The sequence below is a fragment of the Pinus tabuliformis genome, chromosome 7, assembly GCF_031772625.1.
Source record: "Pinus tabuliformis cultivar Carrire ecotype Pingquan chromosome 7, CPIR1, whole genome shotgun sequence".
Taxonomy (NCBI): domain Eukaryota; kingdom Viridiplantae; phylum Streptophyta; class Pinopsida; order Pinales; family Pinaceae; genus Pinus; species Pinus tabuliformis.
The window spans coordinates 1,150,080,512-1,150,099,553 of NC_142293.1; the positions used below are offsets into that span (position 1 = coordinate 1,150,080,512).

The following is a 19,042-nucleotide window of genomic DNA, read 5'->3' on the forward strand; positions in this document are numbered from 1 at the left end:
TTTGCAAATCAAACACAGCGACTATTAAAAGAGGTAATAGTTCCAGAACCATTGATTTCATTAATACAACATTTCATAAGTTTTCGTAAACCACAGTTCAATAAATAACAACAGAGTCACATATCAAAACCGGCACCGCCGTAATAGCACAAGTCTAAGACCTTGTTGCATGGAGGTCATACATTGACACAGAGGAACGAAAACCTGAGGATGTAAATGCCAGCAAAGGGGCACGGCTACCCTACAAAACCTAACCAACAGAAACCTACGGCAATTCCATATTGCATAACCTAAAGAAACGCGGGAATAAGAGTAGACCCTACCCGGTCACAAGGGTACCAGAGATTGGAGAAAGTTGAAGACTGTGAATTTGAAACCCTCGCGAGCAGAGCTCCCAACCAACCTGCACAGAACCACCGTATGAGTTAAGGCATTTCCATAACCAGAATAAATGTCAGAAGGAGATAAGTAAAGACAGTGAGATGCGAGAGTAAGAGAATAGTGGACTTACCCAAGGGTCGACGGAGGCTGCCGAGCCATAAACCGATACCACAAGCTGAAAGGCACAAAAATCCTGTAAGCATCGACAACAGGTGACAGAGGATGATAAAACATAGCACGAGAGTTTACCTCGAGGCCTGGACGCGTTCAGAGGAAAGATAGCCTTGTGGTTGTGAACACCTGCACAGAACCGGAGCTCAGAAATCGGAAACTAAAAAGATTACTTCGCCAAATTCATGAAAATATAAACCCTTACCACGGGCTTCCGAACCAGACCATTGAAGACAGCAGCTACAGTGAAGGACTCACATCTCGAACAGGGCCACAATCAGTGACAGAGTGAGGGATATGGTGGGTTAGTGCGCCGAGAGCAGTGCCACAACAACGCAGAGCAGGTAACAGTAGGGAGACAGAGTGTAGCTGAGCCGAGAGGCCACAAACAGTGACAGAGTGAGGGTTATGGTGTGTTAGCACACAGAGAGCAGAGCCATAACAACGCGTAGCTGGTAACAGTAGGGAGATAGAGTGTAAATGAGCCGAGAATAACCCTTAAGGGTTTAACAAAGGCGGGAAGCCTTTTCGACGGAGAGAACCGGTGACCAAACCTTTTAACCGACAGATAGGTTTGTAAATGCGCCCCGGTATTGAGGGCAGATATTTGTCCGCGCCCAAGTGTGACCACGTGGGACTGAGGTGAGTCACGTGGCTGTGACCACGTCACCAGGGCTGGGCCATCATAAGTGGTATCAGAGCTAGTTTCTTGAGTTAGAACCAATGGAACAGGGAGAAGGTGAAGGTGAAGGAAGAGGAAGAGGAAGAGGAAGAGGAAGAGGAAGGGGAAGAGTAGTCCGGAGGGTAGTAGATGATGGACTTCGAGAGGAGATTCGAGTTTTGCGTGAAAGATTGGCAGTGGTGGAAGCTGGGGGAAGAAGAAACCCAGCAGATGACAGTGATGAAGAAGAAGTTGAACCAGAGGAGGAATTAGAGGGGGTGACACCAGAATTTAGATTGTTGAAGTCGGTCTTGCTGTCAAGTCATAAGCCAAAACATGAGTTGTCGACTTATGACGGAAGTCTGTCCGCAGACGTGTTGTTGGATTGGTTAAGTGAAGTCAACAAGTATTTTGAATTTGAGGAAACCAGCGAAGATAAGCAGGTGAAGTTCGCCGCCACCAAGCTGAAAGGACATGCGTCCTTGTGGTGGGACAGTGTTCAGGCGGAACGGAGGAGGCTTAACAAACAGCCTATAAAGAAATGGTCTAGAATGGAGGCCAAACTGAAAGAGAAATTCTTACCACAGGATTATCAGATTATGTTGTACAGGCAGGTGCAGAACTTGAAGCAGAGAGGAATGACTGTGAAAGAATTTACAGAAGAATTCTATAAGTTAAATTTGCGAGCAGGTTATGTGGAGGACACCCCTGAGAAAACAGCCAGATTTGTGAATGGCTTAAGGGGGGAAATCTTAGATGAGATTGGTATCCTTTCACCCCGGACAATGGAGGAAGCCTATCAGTTTGCACTGAAGGCGGAAGAAAAGATTAACCGGAAGCAGAATGCCAGGAGAGGAGGTGGAACTGGCAGGGGAAAGGGTAAAGTATTTGGAAGAGGCCGAGGTGCAGGCCCAAGTGAAGAAAGCAGCAGTTCTAAATCTGCTGGAGCAACAGAAAAAGACAATAGCACGAGAGGAGGACGACCACCCCAGCGAGGACGAGGAAATGGTCGGGGCAGAGGAGCTGTCCAGTGCTATCGCTGCCACAAATGGGGGCACAAGTCTTATGAATGTCCTGAAGCTGAACCAGCAGGCGGAAGAGGGACTTATGTTGTTCAGACTGAGGATGCTGAGGCAACACCTCAGGAAGCAGAAAATGCACCAGAGACAGGTGAAGCTTTGGTGTTGAACAAAGTGCTGTTGAAACCAGCAAAGGAGGTTGCAGAACCGGATCAGCGTAAAGCTTTGTTCCGCACTGTCTGCAAGTCGCGGGGCAAGTGCTGCAAATTGATTATAGATAGTGGAAGTACGGACAATCTTGTGGCGGTGGAGATGGTGGAAAAGTTGGGACTGAAGAAATTAAAGCATCCTACACCCTACAAAGTGTCATGGCTGCAAAAAGGACATCAGCTGTTAGTTGACGAACAATGTGAAGTAGAATTTCAAATTGGCAAGTACAAGGATAAGATCCTTTGTGATGTCATGCCAATGGATGTCTGTCACTTACTGTTGGGACGACCTTGGCAGTTCGATAGAGGTGCAGTTCATGACGGGAAAAAGAATTGCTACAAGTTTGTTAAAGATGGGATAAAGCACACGCTTGTACCCATCAAGGAGGAAAATACAGCAGAAACCAGTGGAGTGAAGGCACTGCTGTTGGGAGGAAAGGAGTTCGTGAAACAGATTGAGGACAGCGAAATCAACTTTGCTGTCATAAGGAGACCAAAGGCAGTAGTGTTACACACACAGCTGTCAGATTTGCCAGAGGAAGTTCAGCAGTTACTGCAAGAATTTGGGGACATAGTGGTGGATGATCTTCCAAATGAATTACCACCAAGGAGGGGTATTAGTCATTGTATCGACTTTATACCAGGTGCAAGCTTACCAAATAAGGCTGCTTACCGTATGAGTCCCAAGGATCATGAGGAAATTAGGAAGCAAGTCCAGGAGTTACTTGATAAAGGGTTGATTCGAGAGAGTATGAGCCCTTGTGCAGTACCGACTGTTTTGGCTCCAAAGAAGGGAGGAGAATGGCGAATGTGCACAGACTCCATAGCCATAAACAAAATTATTGTCAGGTACAGGTTTCCCTTACCGAGGATGGACGATATGATGGATTGTTTGAGTGGGGCAGCCCATTTCTCAAAAATTGATCTGAAGAGTGGGTATCATCAGATTCGAATACGAGAAGGCGATGAGTGGAAGACAGCTTTCAAGACAAATGAAGGCTTATATGAGTGGCTGGTGATGCCATTCGGATTGAGTAACGCTCCCAGCACATTCATGCGTTTGATGAATGAGGTATTGAAAGAATTTAATGGGAAATTCGTGATAGTTTACCTGGATGATATTTTGATTTTTAGCAGGACTAAAGAGGATCATTTCAGGCATTTACAGAGTGTGTTGAGGAAGCTGCAGCAAAACAAGTTGCTGATTAATCTGAAAAAGTGTACTTTTTTTCAGCGAGAGCTAGTGTATTTGGGGTTTGTTATTGCAGAGAATGAGCTAAAAATGGATCCGGAAAAGGTGGCAGCCATAGTTAGCTGGCCGTCACCAAGGAGTTTATTTGAAGTCCGGAGTTTCCATGGACTAGCCAGTTTTTATAGGAAATTTATCAAAAATTTCAGCGAGATTTGCGCACCTATGTTGGACACGATCAAGAAGGCAAATCAGCCTTTTCACTGGACTGAAGCGGCAGAAAGTAGTTTTCAAACTTTGAAGAAGAAGATTACTGAAAGACCAATATTGAGACTGCCAGATTTCAACAAACTTTTTCAAGTTCGTTGTGACGCCAGTGGGACAGCCATTGGAGCAGTCCTCAGTCAAGAGGACAGACCGGTCGCTTTCTTCAGTGAAAAGCTAAATGAGAGCAGGCAGAAGTACTCAACCTACGACAAAGAATTTTATGCAATCATACAAGCGTTGAAGCATTGGCGGCATTATCTATTGGGAGATGAGTTTGTTTTGTTTACAGATAATTCTGCCTTGCAGTATATTATGCAACAGCATAAACTAAACCACAAACATGCAGCTTGGGTGGAGTATCTGCAAAATTTTACATTCGTATTGAAGCACATTAGTGGCCAAGCAAATAAGGTGGCAGATGCACTGAGCAGAAGAACCTTGCTTCTGCAGGAAAGTACAATGCAAGTTCTGGGTTTTGAACATTTGAAGGAGCTGTATCAAACTGATACCGAATTTGGGGAGGCATATGAAGCCTGTCAAAACCCTTTGATAAGGAATGATAGCATGTGGCTAGATTATAACTTGCAGGAAGGGCTGCTGTTTAAAGGAGGACAACTGTGCATACCCAACTGTTCCATGCGGGAAAATATAATACAGGAGAAGCACAGTGGAGGACTGGCTGGACACTTTGGTATCGACAAGACGGTTGCTCAAGTACAGCACTTTTATTTTTGGCCGAAATTGCAGCGAGATGTGCAGAGGTACGTGAGCAGATGCAGAGTTTGTCAACTAGCAAAGGGTCATAGTCAAAACACTGGTCTATACTCACCATTACCGATTCCGAGTCGACCATGGGATTCAGTGAGCATGGACTTCGTTTTGGGTCTACCAAAGACACAGCGGGGCTTCGATTCAGTCATGGTTGTAGTTGACCGATTCTCAAAAATGGCACATTTTGTACCTTGCAGGAAAACCAGCGACGCTACCTACATTGCACACCTATTCTTTACTGAAGTCGTTCGGTTACATGGACTCCCGAAATCCATCGTCTCTGATCGGGATGTAAAGTTTACAGGTCACTTTTGGAGAACTCTGTGGAAAAAGTTAAATACACAATTGCAGTTCAGCTCTGCTTATCATCCGCAGACTGATGGTCAGACGGAAGTCGTAAACAGAAGCCTAGGGAACTTACTTCGCAGTTTGACAGGAGGAAATTCCCGGACGTGGGACCGTGTACTTGCTCAAGCAGAGTTCGCGTACAACGATTCACCTAACCGCAGCACCGGTTACAGTCCGTTCCAGATTTTGTATGGTATGCATCCGCGAGGAGTGCATGAGTTACGGGATTTGGGGAAACTTGAGAAGCGGAGTGCTGATGGGGAAGAGTTCGCTCAAGCAATGAGCAATTTACACGAACAGGTCAAGCTGAAATTACAGGACAGCAGTCTGAAATACAAGCAGCGAGCTGACACAAAGCGTCGGGAAGTTCAGTTTAACGTTGGGGATGAAGTCCTTGCGTATTTACGTAAGGAGAGGTTTCCGAAGCGGGAGTATAACAAGCTAAAATTTAAGAAGATCGGCCCTTGCAAAATCATCCGCAAATTTTCTGCGAACGCTTACGAAATACAGTTGCCGCCCGAAATTGGAATTTCTCCCATTTTCAACGTGGCAGATCTGTTTCCCTATGTAGCCAATTCAGAAGACGATACAGCAACTACAGCACCACAGAAAGACAGCTATGAGGAAGGTTCTTGGACAAGACAACTACCAAAGGCACCACCCCTTGAGATCGAAGGAATACTGGACACACAGGTAGCTAGACGCACACGCAGGAAGGAGTATCTGCGATATTTGGTCAAGTGGCGGAACCGTCCAATAGAGGACAGTTCTTGGCTCGACGCAGCGCAGATAACTAAAGCAGGCTACTCTGTTGACGAGCTCATGGAACGGAGCCATGACTTTTTGCCACCCCGGGAGCCTGATGCAGGAGCATCCAGCTCCGAGGAGACAGAGAATCAATGACTGGTTCGTGCAGAAACAGGACACGACTTCAAGGGTGTTTGGACAGGTCACCAAAAGAAAAATTGGTTGTTGTTTTTAGTTAATCATTGTTCATTTCTTTTTCTTTTATTTAATTACAGAACAAGTTAAGTTACTGGTTGTTAGCTTAGGTAACCAGCAACTGTTTTAGTTAATTTATTGTTTAAAGAAACAGGTAGCAGTTGTAGAATTTAGTTTCTAAACAGTTATATTCAGTGTAGCTAAAAAGGAAGAAAAACCTTTTTTGGGGGGTTCACCTCAGAACGAGTAAAGAAGATATAGCAAGACAGTATTCAAGCAGTATAGAGAGACACCCTCTGTAACTGAAGCATTGTTTCCTTTTCTGAATATAAACTACTGTTCATTACTTTTCCGTATTATACCTCTGAGTATTACAAACATTTGTTATTTTGAAAACGAATTAAGATGGAATGAAATTCACATGCTGTAACTAGAAATATTGAAGCGTTACAGGCATCAAGCCGAAACCATAAGTTACATTGTCAGGACTATCACACAGCAAAGAAGCGTAAGGCGGCCAAACAGCACATGCATACAAACAATACGAGGATAAAGTAAAGACACAGACATCGTGTCAAGTCAAGTTGCGGCCAGAACCCGCAGGCAAACGCAAAGAGTCACACGGTCATTTGCAAATCAAACACAGCGACTATTAAAAGAGGTAATAGTTCCAGAACCATTGATTTCATTAATACAACATTTCATAAGTTTTCGTAAACCACAGTTCAATAAATAACAACAGAGTCACATATCAAAACCGGCACCGCCGTAATAGCACAAGTTTAAGACCTTGTTGCATGGAGGTCATACATTGACACAGAGGAACGAAAACCTGAGGATGTAAATGCCAGCAAAGGGGCACGGCTACCCTACAAAACCTAACCAACAGAAACCTACGGCAATTCCATATTGCATAACCTAAAGAAACGCGGGAATAAGAGTAGACCCTACCCGGTCACAAGGGTACCAGAGATTGGAGAAAGTTGAAGACTGTGAATTTGAAACCCTCGCGAGCAGAGCTCCCAACCAACCTGCACAGAACCACCGTATGAGTTAAGGCATTTCCATAACCAGAATAAATGTCAGAAGGAGATAAGTAAAGACAGTGAGATGCGAGAGTAAGAGAATAGTGGACTTACCCAAGGGTCGACGGAGGCTGCCGAGCCATAAACCGATACCACAAGCTGAAAGGCACAAAAATCCTGTAAGCATCGACAACAGGTGACAGAGGATGATAAAACATAGCACGAGAGTTTACCTCGAGGCCTGGACGCGTTCGGAGGAAAGATAGCCTTGTGGTTGTGAACACCTGCACAGAACCGGAGCTCAGAAATCGGAAACTAAAAAGATTACTTCGCCAAATTCATGAAAATATAAACCCTTACCACGGGCTTCCGAACCAGACCATTGAAGACAGCAGCTACAGTGAAGGACTCGCATCTCGAACAAGGCCACAATCAGTGACAGAGTGAGGGATATGGTGGGTTAGTGCGCCGAGAGCAGTGCCACAACAACGCAGAGCAGGTAACAGTAGGGCGACAGAGTGTAGCTGAGCCGAGAGGCCACAAACAGTGACAGAGTGAGGGTTATGGTGTGTTACCACACAGAGAGCAGAGCCATAACAACGCGGAGCTGGTAACAGTAGGGAGATAGAGTGTAAATGAGCCGAGAATAACCCTTAAGGGTTTAACAAAGGCGGGAAGCCTTTTCGACGGAGAGAACCGGTGACCAAACCTTTTAACCGGCAGATAGGTTTGTAAATGCGCCTCGGTATTGAGGGCAGATATTTGTCCGCGCCCAAGTGTGACCACGTGGGACTGAGGTGAGTCACGTGGCTGTGACCACGTCACCAGGGCTGGGCCATCAGGGATTCACAGGTCCCTATTGATAGGGTGTCGGCCAATACAAACTTTTATCTACCTCACCTCATCGGTTGGATATCCTAAATACAACTTCTTAGGGAAAATTTCTCGTTGATCACTTTCCAGCACATCTATATAGAATCTAATGTGCTTGCAGACACTTTGTCCAAGAAAGGATTATCGAACGATGTTAGACGTTTGCACTACATTCACCTAGAAGATGACAACATCTGAGATGAGGGCTCTATCCCCCTTTCCTAGCTCTTGTTTCATTATTTGTCTCTTTCATATTATCCAATTGGAAAAATACCTTTTAATAACACTGTCAATGTATATAATTTTAATGTTTGTAATAAGTTGTAACTTGTCTATGGTGATTTTTGTTTCTATGCTTATATTTTCTCCTCTTGAATCTTTGCGAGAGATATTTTGACAATATGTAACCACTATGGAAGCAATTTTTTTTTTAAATATACTAAACCAACATTTTTCTTCTAAAAAACTCAGCAGTCTTGTATATTTGGATCAGTTTTTTATTTTTAAATTTTTAAAAACTTGATTATAAGTTATGCGAAACTACAAGTTGATCCATTCATGATTTATACTATTTTAGAGTTGGTTTAGTGATATTGCATTTTTAATGTTTTATGGTAATAAGTGATTATGTTCTAGATTTTCGTTGTAAATTATGTTAAAATGTACATATATTTTTAATTTTATATTATTATTAGCTATCAATATTATTATATATTTTTTATTTTAGATTATTATTAGTTATTAATATTATTATTTTGATAGGTATATTTTTAAATAAGATTTTTAAAATATTGATTTAATTATTAATAATTACTAAGTAGATAGTAGAGATTTAACTTCCATAATTTTTTTTTAGTAATATTTACAATTTAAAGGTTGAGATTCATCTTCAAAATACTTATATTTTTGTTTTCTTTTAATTAAATTGATTAATTATCTGAAGGCTTCCTATTTCAACTTTAGGTGAATAAAGGTCTGTCGATTTTTTTAGTTAACGAGAGAGATTGATTCTCAAGAGAATATGCTTAGCATTGATTTAATTATTAATAATTACTATGTGGATGGTTGATATTTAACCTCTATAAAATTTTCTTAGTAGTATTGATTCATCTCCAAAATACTTATGCTTTTTTTGTTTTTCAATTAAATTGATTAATTATATGAAAGCTTTCTATTTCAACTTTAAATGAATAAAAATCTGTTTATTTTTTTAGTTACAGAAATAAATTGATTCTCAAAAAAATATGCTCAATATATACTTCCTTTACTTGCTAAATACTTGTAAGCTTATTCCGTTAAAAAAAAAATAACAAAAAATATGAATTAAAAACGGCCCCAGGTTTTTCGAAAACATGTAAATCCCGTCAAAGTTTGCCAATCTTGAAAGCCTTAACGATAGGGTTGGCGAACGGCCTTGAAATGGAAGGAGCAACTGTATTTCTGGGCATATAGATGTGTGCCACAGAAAATATTTCAGCACCGACATTTAAAGCCCGGTAGGCCCAGTCGTTTCCTGCACGAGGAACACCAGTTAGGGGTTTCGGCAGGAGGCCGTATAGAGCAAGAAGATTACCACGCATTGTAAACAAATTCACTTTCTGGGACGTCGAAAGACATCAACGAACTTTACTATTTCATTTTGTTGGTATTTTCTTATTCGTTTCGTGATATACCTTCGATACATTGAGTAGTGTTTTATTTTTCAGTATATGGAATGATATATGATTTTTCTAAATAGATTTAAGAATTAATCATATTTATTGGTGTAGTTGTGCTAGTAATAAGTTAGAGTATGATATTGTAACAAAATTTATTTATAAATTAAAAATCTTCATGATAAATTAGGGTGAATCTTCATGGTTAATAATCTTGTCACATATTTTTTAAATGTATATTTTATATATATATATATTATAATTGATAATAATAATAAGTATTTTTTTAAGCAACTTGAGTTGTATCATAAGTGTCATATGAAATTAGGTATGGTTTTTTGGATATATAGTGTTGATAGGCCATAATATTAGCATGTAATATTGTAACAAAATTTATTTATAGATTAAGAATCTCCATAATAAAATAGAAGTCAATCTTTCTTGGATAAAATTTTTGTTATATATTTTTAAAGATATATATACAAATTGAATTTGTCTATTAATTTTTTTTATACTTAAAATATTAATAATAAAAATTTATAATAAAATTATAATTTTGTAAATATAAAATATATTATAAATTAAATATTTTGACATTTATCATGTTGATATTTATTAATATTTTCTAATCATTTAATTTATATAATTATACTAATTTTTAAGTAATTTTAAAAATAAATAAACATTAATTATTATTACTTTAAAATAAAATTTAATTTATATAACATTATTTATTCACGACAGAATTCATTCGAGAAAGCTAATTATGAAAGAATGAATGCTAATTATGAAATTAAATAGTATTTGTGATATCGATATGCATATGTGTGAACTATTTTAGTTTTCGCATTTGGATTGTGAGCCTAATAATGATGATGCTAATATCATCTACATTCATTTATATTTTTAATTTCTAAAAATTCTATTCCATGGAGTAAATGAGGAATTCAATCATTATCTTAAAATGAAATCATATGCAATAAGTAATATTTAAACGGCATAATTATGAATTAAATGAATATGTGTTTTTTTTATTATATATATAGATATATAGATATTAAAGAGATGATAACAAATTAAGAATTATTTATTTAATTTTGAATGATAGTAATTTTTTTGAAGTTGTCTATAGTGCGATTTTTTGGAGTTTCCGATGTCGAAATCTGGTGAAAAAATTTGAGATGAAATTTTGATTTGTATTATTTAAACTAGTTTTCCAAAAAGTAGCACTAAAGACAACTCCATTTTTTTATATAATGCTCATATTATAATACACATGTGATGTCATTAGAGTATAGATTGATATAATGAGACTTGTACAAATTGTACACTTTATTTTTATATTTTTTTTTTTCAAAATTATATATATATATATATATATTTGTAAATTAAAAAATAAAACCCATAAAAATTATCTATTCAATACTTTAAACCAATGAAAAATGGATATTTTGAATTTAATTACCAACCATTTCTGTTTAATTAATATATAATGATATTTTTCAAATTATTTATATTTATTATACATAGTAATTAGTGATATAGTACATACTAGTTAATAATAGAATACACAAAATTCAATTCTTGCCATCATTACACAATAAGATGGGAGACATTTAAACCAATCATATTTGAGATAAATAGAAATAAATTTTATTTAAAAATAATAAATTTAATTTCATAATGTTAATCTTTGAATAGATTTTATATTTTTTTAATCAAAGAAAAACTAATAGCAAGTCAATGAAAAACTTAATACCTTATATCTGTTTTGATAAATAATTTGCCAAAATATTTATGATGTGAAATATTTAATTAAAAAAATTAAAATTTAAGATTATAAAATAATGATAATAAAAAGACAGAATTTTTTTATTATATTATATTATATTATATTATTTCATATGGAATATTGCCAAATAAATAATGAATGATTAATGAGATTGGGTTTTTTATATCAGCGATCAATAATGTTCAGAGTTTTAACAATGACCATGCAAGCGCCAAAACTGAATGAAAAGCGATCAATAATGTTGAGAGTTTTAAAAATGACAATGCAAGCGCCAAAACTAAAGAAGATAAGAATGAAAGAAAGTTTCTAAGTGGAATGATATCAAAAAAAGCATGAACGAGAGAAAATAGAGAAAACATTGTTGAGAATGGGAAAGGAAGGGATGAATGTGGTTGGATTTTTTTGTGACTCAATTAAATTATGTATATATTTGGAAAGTCAATTTGAAAGGGGTTTGGTGAGTATAATTTGATACTATAATTTATATATTTGGAAAGTCAATTTGAAAGGGGTTTGGTGAGTATAATTTGATACTAAGATGTGTTTTTTATTTTTTGAAAATAAATTATATTAATGGATTGTTCCAAAAATAAAATGAGCTTTTATTGAAAGATTTGTTATATAAATTGTTTCCATTACATGGTAACTTTATATTTGTTGATAAGACAATAAATACTAAGCAAAACTATTTGAATGTTAGTTGTCCTATACATGTCTCTAAGATAAAAAAAAATTATAGTTATAATGCGTTAATCATTGTGTGAATTAAATAAAATTGGTTGTGTGGTCGAAATTTATGGGTTAATTATTCCATATTAGCACATTTCTATGTGTTCTTTGTTGAATTAAGAATCCAAAATATTGTTTGTAGCCATTTCCACAAACCATTATATTTCATGTTACTCATCTAAGAGCCAAAATAAATCAATGGTGAGAGATTGAGACTTATTAGCCATCATTTTTATTAATAGAATGAGTTACTAAGTTCATCAGCTAGTAACGAGTGTTGTAATCTTCCCTTAAATATCATCTTGCTTGCGGGAAACAATATGCATAGCCACTACCTTGCAAATCATCCCATTGCTAATTTATTGTAGTTTACTTACACATATATATGCTAATGGACTCCCACATCTAAAATTTTCCTTTCATCTCGTTCTTTACCACCATTCCCAATGTTTGATTATTAAACTTACAACCAAAATAGAGTATCTTATTCGCCCCCTCACTAGTTGTACTGAAAACTACCTTCAAACTAGTATGATGGATTTCTCCTTCAATTGAATTGTTGGTTTACATCAAAGCAACATTGTAATCTTGTTGAGATATGGTTTGACTTCTTAAGTCACTGGTGTGATATCTGTTATGTACACCATGTAATATAACTAATTTGGTGTTTAATCTATTACTAGAACAATTATAACCTATGGCCATGCACACTCAAGCCATGCTTGGAAAGCTATGATGCAATTAATTCTAGTTGATTTGCTTACATGTAGTATTTGGCTGAATTCTCAAACCATGAGTGTCGACATTAGCACATATGGAGTGTTGGAAAACTAATCCCAACCGCTGTATTAGACACACTAACAACAATTGTACTTGCCTAACTGATTTTTGCAGGTTGCAGATTTTGTCTGTAGGTTAAAGGACAAAATTTCTCCATTCTGCAACACGTTAGACCATTCCGTAAGACACATCAAGAATTTAAGAAGGAACGTGTATTTAATGAAGGGTTGGTAAATACATAAAGTCAAACATTTACTACGCAACTCTTACTTGCAGTCCGCAACCTCTAGAAGTTCAAAAAATCACTTACCTTGTAAAATCGCCCATCCTGCATCTTAATAATTTGCTCAGTGATGTATTAATGTCTCAAAAATACATTTTTAGATACATACGAATGTAAAAGTCTTTTGTGTGAAAGAGAGATTTGAGGGTGTAAGTCTGAGAGGTAGAGAGGAGAAAATTGTGGAGTTACTCTGTAACCCCTGGTGAAGCGTAAATCGTAGTAAGATATTTCGTTTTACTTGTGAAGGAGCCACAACCTCCATATGAAGGTACTTCATGAATTAAAAAGTATAAGCTAAAGTTTTATTGTGTTGCTTCAAATTTTACTCTATTTTACTTTGTCTTCCTGTGCCTTAAATTTATGTGTTTTTAAGCCTCTGTCTAGTCGCGATTTGTTCACCACAAATGAAGATTTGAACTTCGCAACTGATTTGTTGAGGGAAACTCCTCTCCTATGCCCCCCCATTAATTTATAACATAATATTGGAGCAGGTTAAACTTTGTTAGTGCAAAAAAATGTGTTTTTATTGGGAGTTAAAATTTGTTTTGAGGGTAGATTTTTTTTTTTGGAGTGCATTTACCAGTAGGGAAAAAGGTTTTTTTTACACTTAGAAATTGTAGTATCAAGCACAAGCTTGACTAATCCTCAGATACCTTAGTTTAATGGCAATAATTATGATTATTGGGTTATAACAATGAAAGCTCAGTTTTCTTCTCAAGACATTTGGGATTTGGTGGAGAATGGGTTCCAAGAACCAGCAGATGCAACAAAATACACTTCCCTGTCTCAAGTAGAAAATGATTTGTTGAGGTACAACAAGTAGAAGGATGTAAAATTCCTCTTCTACTTCTTTCAAGCAGTTCATGAAAGTATTTTCCCAAGGATTGCAGCAACAAAAAAGTCCAAGCAAGCATGGGACACCCTCTAGACAGGCTACCAAGGCATGACAAAAGTAAAGATAGCAAAGCTACAAATGCTAAGGAGAGGCTTTGAGAAAATTTGTATGAAAGAGTCTGAGAATGTAGACTCATTCTTTACACATGTAATTGGGTTGGTTACTCAAATCAGGTCTCATGTTGGGACACTTGAGGAAAGGAGAATAGTTGAGAATGTTTTGAGAAGTCAGCCAGCAAGGTTTGATGCCATTGTTGTGGCCATAGAAGAGACAAAGGATCTCTCACAATTTTCAGTGGATGAGCTTCATGCATCACTGATTTCTCATGAACATAGACTAAATAGAGCAAAAAGCTCCTCATTGGAGCATGCCTTCAATACACAAGTTTCATTTGGTCAAGGTAGAGGCAGAGGAAGATCAAATGTTAGAGGGAGAGGAATAAGCCCACATGAAGGCGGAAGAGGCAGCCCTTCAAGCTCAAGTGGAAGGGGTAGCAATCAAAATCCAAATCAAGGCCCAAGCCAAAATCAAGCACAAGGTCAGAGGTATGATAAATCTCAAGTTCAATGTCATTACTATAAGAAGTATGGTCATTATGCAAATGAATGTAGAAAGAAGCAATATGACATAAGTAACAAACCAAGTGTAAATTTCACAAAGGAAAATTAGAACCATGATAGCACGTTTTTAGCTTGTAATGTAGCACAAGAAAAAAAAAATGATGTATGGTTTCTAGATTCACGGTGTAGCAACCACATGTCAGAGAACATAGAAATGTTTTTCAATTTAGATGAAAGTGTGAAATCTAAAGTGACATTAGGGATTGATAGAAAAGTCTCTGTCATGGGAAAAGGAAGAGTCAATATTCTAACAAAGAAGGGGGAGAAGAGATACATTTCTGATGTTTATTTTTTCCTTGGTTTGAAGCATAACCTCATAAGCATTGGACAAATCATGCAAAAGGGCTACAATGTCTTTTTCAAAAATGATGAGTGCACAATTTTGGATTAGCCTCCAAGCAGACATTAATTACAAAAGTTCAGATGACAAGCAATAGAATGTTTCCCCTAAAGATAAAATTAGATTTGAAGGAATAAGGTGCACAAGCATAACTGTCAATGAATTCACAAGAGGATGAAAGAAAAAGTGGAATTGTCTCACAAGTAAACTTTCAACGAGAGGTCAAAGATGAGAAATGATTATGGAATTTGAGATTTGGCCATCTCAACTTTGGAGGTTTAAATTTGCTGCAAAGGAAAGGCATGGTGAAAGGATTGCCAGCCATAGAAAATTGGACAACCTATGTGAAGGATGCATCTTGGGCAAGCAACATAGAAAGACATTTCCAACAGGAAAGTCAATAAGGGAAAAGACACCTTTGGAGATTGTACATTCAAGTTTATGTGGACCAGTGGAAACACCATCAATTGGTGGTAGCTTCTATTTATTGACCTTCATAGATGACTACAAAAGGAAGACATGGATCTACTTCCTAAAATGGAAAAATGAAGTGTTTGAACACTTTCGCCAATAGAAATCTCTTGTTGAGAAGAAAAGTAGACACTACGTCAAAGTCTTGAGGACTGACAAAGGTGGCGAACACATCTCAAATAATCTCCTATGTTTTTGCAGGGAGCATGGAATTCAAAAGCAATTTACGACAAGGTATACACCTTAGCAAAAAGGTGTCGCGGAAAGGAAGAATATGACCACTATGGAAATGGAAATGAGTATGTTGAAGGAAGACCATTTTCCAATTGACTATTGGGCTGAAGTTGTCGCTTCCGCAACATATATCATTAATAGGTGTTCAACCAAAAGTGTTAAGAAACCATGGTGTCATTCACATGAGAGTGTTTGGATGTGTGGCATATGCACATGTCCTGGATGAGTTGAGGAATAAGTTCGACGACAAGGGGGAAAAATGCATATTTGTTGGATATAGTGATGAATCCAAGGCATATAAGCTCTACAATCCATCGACCAAGAAGGTCATAATCAATAGAGATGTGCATTTTATGGAAGAGGAAGTATGGGATGGAAGTTTAGAGACGACAATCAATGTGAAATCATGTATACCACATGAGGACAAAGAGGAATTAACAGTAGCAAGAAATTCCTCAACAGTGACTCCCTCTACTCTTATTCAAGCACAACAAAGAAGGTAAAAAGTAACACCATCAAAAAATAATAAGATAGTGTCATGCAGTCAAGCAAGTGCTTCTCCAAGCACGATGAAAAGTGCAACACGAAGTGACATGCCAAGCCCATCTTCCACAATCATAAGAAGACCAAAATACATAAATTTAAATGATATTTATGAGCAAGATGAAGTTGAGAGTATCATTGGGCTGAATTCCTTATTTGCATTGTTTTATCATGTAGATGAACCAATCCATTTTTAGGATGCAGTGAAAGAAGAAAATTGGGTTGCGGCAATGGAGAAAGAAATAGAAGCAATAGAAAAGGATGACACATGGGAGTTAATGGACCTTCCGCAAGGAAAATATGTCATTGGAGTAAAGTGGGTCTATAAGACAAAGAGCAATGATGAAGGGAATATTGAAAGGCATAAATTAAGGCTAGTTGTAAAAGGATACAAGCAGAAGGATGAAAGAGACTATGAGGAGACATTTGTGCCAGTCACAAGGATGGAGATAATGCGTACAGTGGTGTCGATTGTCATGCAACATAAATGGAAATTGTATCAAATAGACGTAAAATTAATGTTATTTAATGGAGTGTTGAAAGATGAAGTATATGTTGTGCAACCACTTGGTTATGAGGTAGAAGACCAAGAAGACAAGGTATACAGGTTGAGGAAAGCTCTTTATGGGCTGAAGCAAGCACTGCATGCCTGGTAAAGAAGAATATATTATTACTTGTTGGACAATGGCTTCGACAAATGCGATGGTGAGCCTACTCTATACATCAAAGAGAGTGATGGTAAGATTCTTATTATTGTTTTATATGTAGATGATTTGATTTTTATAGGTAATGATGATTGCCTCATCGTTGATTTCAAAGAAGTCAGGAAAATGTCCACTATATACTTTTCTTGAGAAATAAAAAATGGCATTTTCATTTCTCAAGAAAAGTATATAGTGGACATTTTGGAGAGGTTCAATATGCATAATGACAACCCTGAACCAACTCCAACTGTCATGGGATTGAAGTTGAGCAAATAATATTGCAGCAGTAATGTCTATTCGACGTTATAAAAAATTATGGTGGGCACCTTGATGTATTTGACTGCCACTAGGCCTGGTATAATGTGTGCATTAAGCTTGCTGTCAAGGTTCATGGAGGCACCCAAGGAGACACATTCGCAAGTAGCCAAAAGGATTCTAAGGTATGTCAATGGGACAAAGGAGTATGGTATTATGTATACTGCAACAATGATTTTAGGTTGGTTGGTTACACTGAAAGTGACTAGGAAGGAAGTGTCGATGATAGAAAGAGAACGTCAAGAAATGTTTTTCATTTGGGTTTTGGAGCCATTTCATGGGCCTCCAAGAAGTAGTCAATAGTGTCATTATCAACAATAGAATTTGAATATGTCACTGCAACAACAACAACGTGTAAGCAGTTTGGATGAGAAGGGTGTTGAGGGATCTACGCCATGACCAAGAGGGAACAACAACTATTTTTTGCGACAACACTTCCGCAATTTCATTATCAAAGAATTTTATTTTTCACAAGAGGACCAATCAAATTGATGCTAAATATCATTTTATTAGAGAGTTAATTAACAATGGTGAAATTGTGTTGCAGCACTATATGTCGCAAGAACAACTTTCTGATTTTTCACAAAGGCATTGGCACGTGATTTTATATTTATTTTTTATCTCAGATATTGTTTGGGAATTTTCAATGGTGACAGTTGTGATAAATGGGGAGTGTTGGAAAATTAATCCCAACCACCACGTTAAACACACTGGCAACAACCATACTTGCCCAATTGACTTTTGCAGGTTATGGTTTTTGTTTGCAGGATGAAGGATAGAAAATCTGAGTAAGAGTACGAGTTCTCCATTCAGCAACACATCAGACTATTCCGTGACACACATCAAGCATTTAAGAAGGAATGTGTGTTTAATGAAGGGTTGGTGAATATATAAGGTAAAAAATTTACTACGTAACTCTTACTTGCAGTCCACAACCTCTGCAAGTTCAGAAAATCACTTACCTTGTACAATCGCCCATCCTGCGTCTTAATGATTTTCTCTGTCATGTATTAATGTCTCCAAAATGCATGTTTAGATAAATAGGAATGTAAAAGTATTTTGTATGAAAGAGAGAGAGTCAAGGGTGTAAGTGTGAGAGGCAGAGAGGATAAAATCATGGAGCAAATTTTGGTGGGCGTGTGAAAACAACAATTACTGGGTTTTACTGTCTGTTACTCCGTAACCCCTAGTGAAGCACAGTAAGATCTTTCATTTTACTTATGAAGGAGCTGCAACCTCCATATGAATGTATTGCATGCATTAAGAATTATAGGCTAAAGTTTCATTTTGTTTCTCCCAATGTTACTCTGTTTTACTCTGTCTTCCTCTGCGTTAAATTTATGTGTTTTTAAGCCTCTGTCCAGTTGCGATTTGTTCGCTGCAATTGAATATTTGAACTCCACAACTGATTTTTTGACGGAGACTCCTCTCCTGCCCCCGCCCCCCCCCATTAATTTCTAACATGGTGAGTCGTTTATTTGGGGAAATCCATTCTTAGAGCTAAGGATTTATTTAATTCACTCAACCATTGTTTATTGTACTTGTTCGAATAACCTCATATGTGTACACCAAGAAATTTGAAGGTTTTATAAGGGCATTTGGGACTACAACCACCATGAAAACGAACTCCAATTTCTGTAAAAGTAAAACTAGAGGATTGTTTCCATTGTATCGTAATTAAAGAATTCCAAGAAAGTAGAGAGAATGCAATTGAATGTTAGAACTTGCTATGGATCTAACAAGACTCAACCATCTACATGGTTTCAATACCTCCTCCACATATCCATCTATTGTGTATAACCTCAATCCTCCCTCATTATTTAGA

General features: G+C 37.3%; 1 protein-coding gene across 1 annotated transcript; it reads left to right on the forward strand.

The window, feature by feature from the left end:
* Window positions 1–1,275: 1,275 nt before the first annotated feature.
* LOC149251565 (uncharacterized) lies at window positions 1,276–6,516 on the forward strand. The gene is made up of 5 exons (XM_089453926.1): window positions 1,276–2,706; window positions 2,827–3,207; window positions 3,676–3,913; window positions 4,187–5,709; window positions 6,412–6,516. Exons 1-5 carry the CDS (start codon window positions 1,276–1,278, stop codon window positions 6,514–6,516), a joined length of 3,678 nt encoding a protein of 1,225 aa, XP_089310052.1.
* Window positions 6,517–19,042: the final 12,526 nt, after the last annotated feature.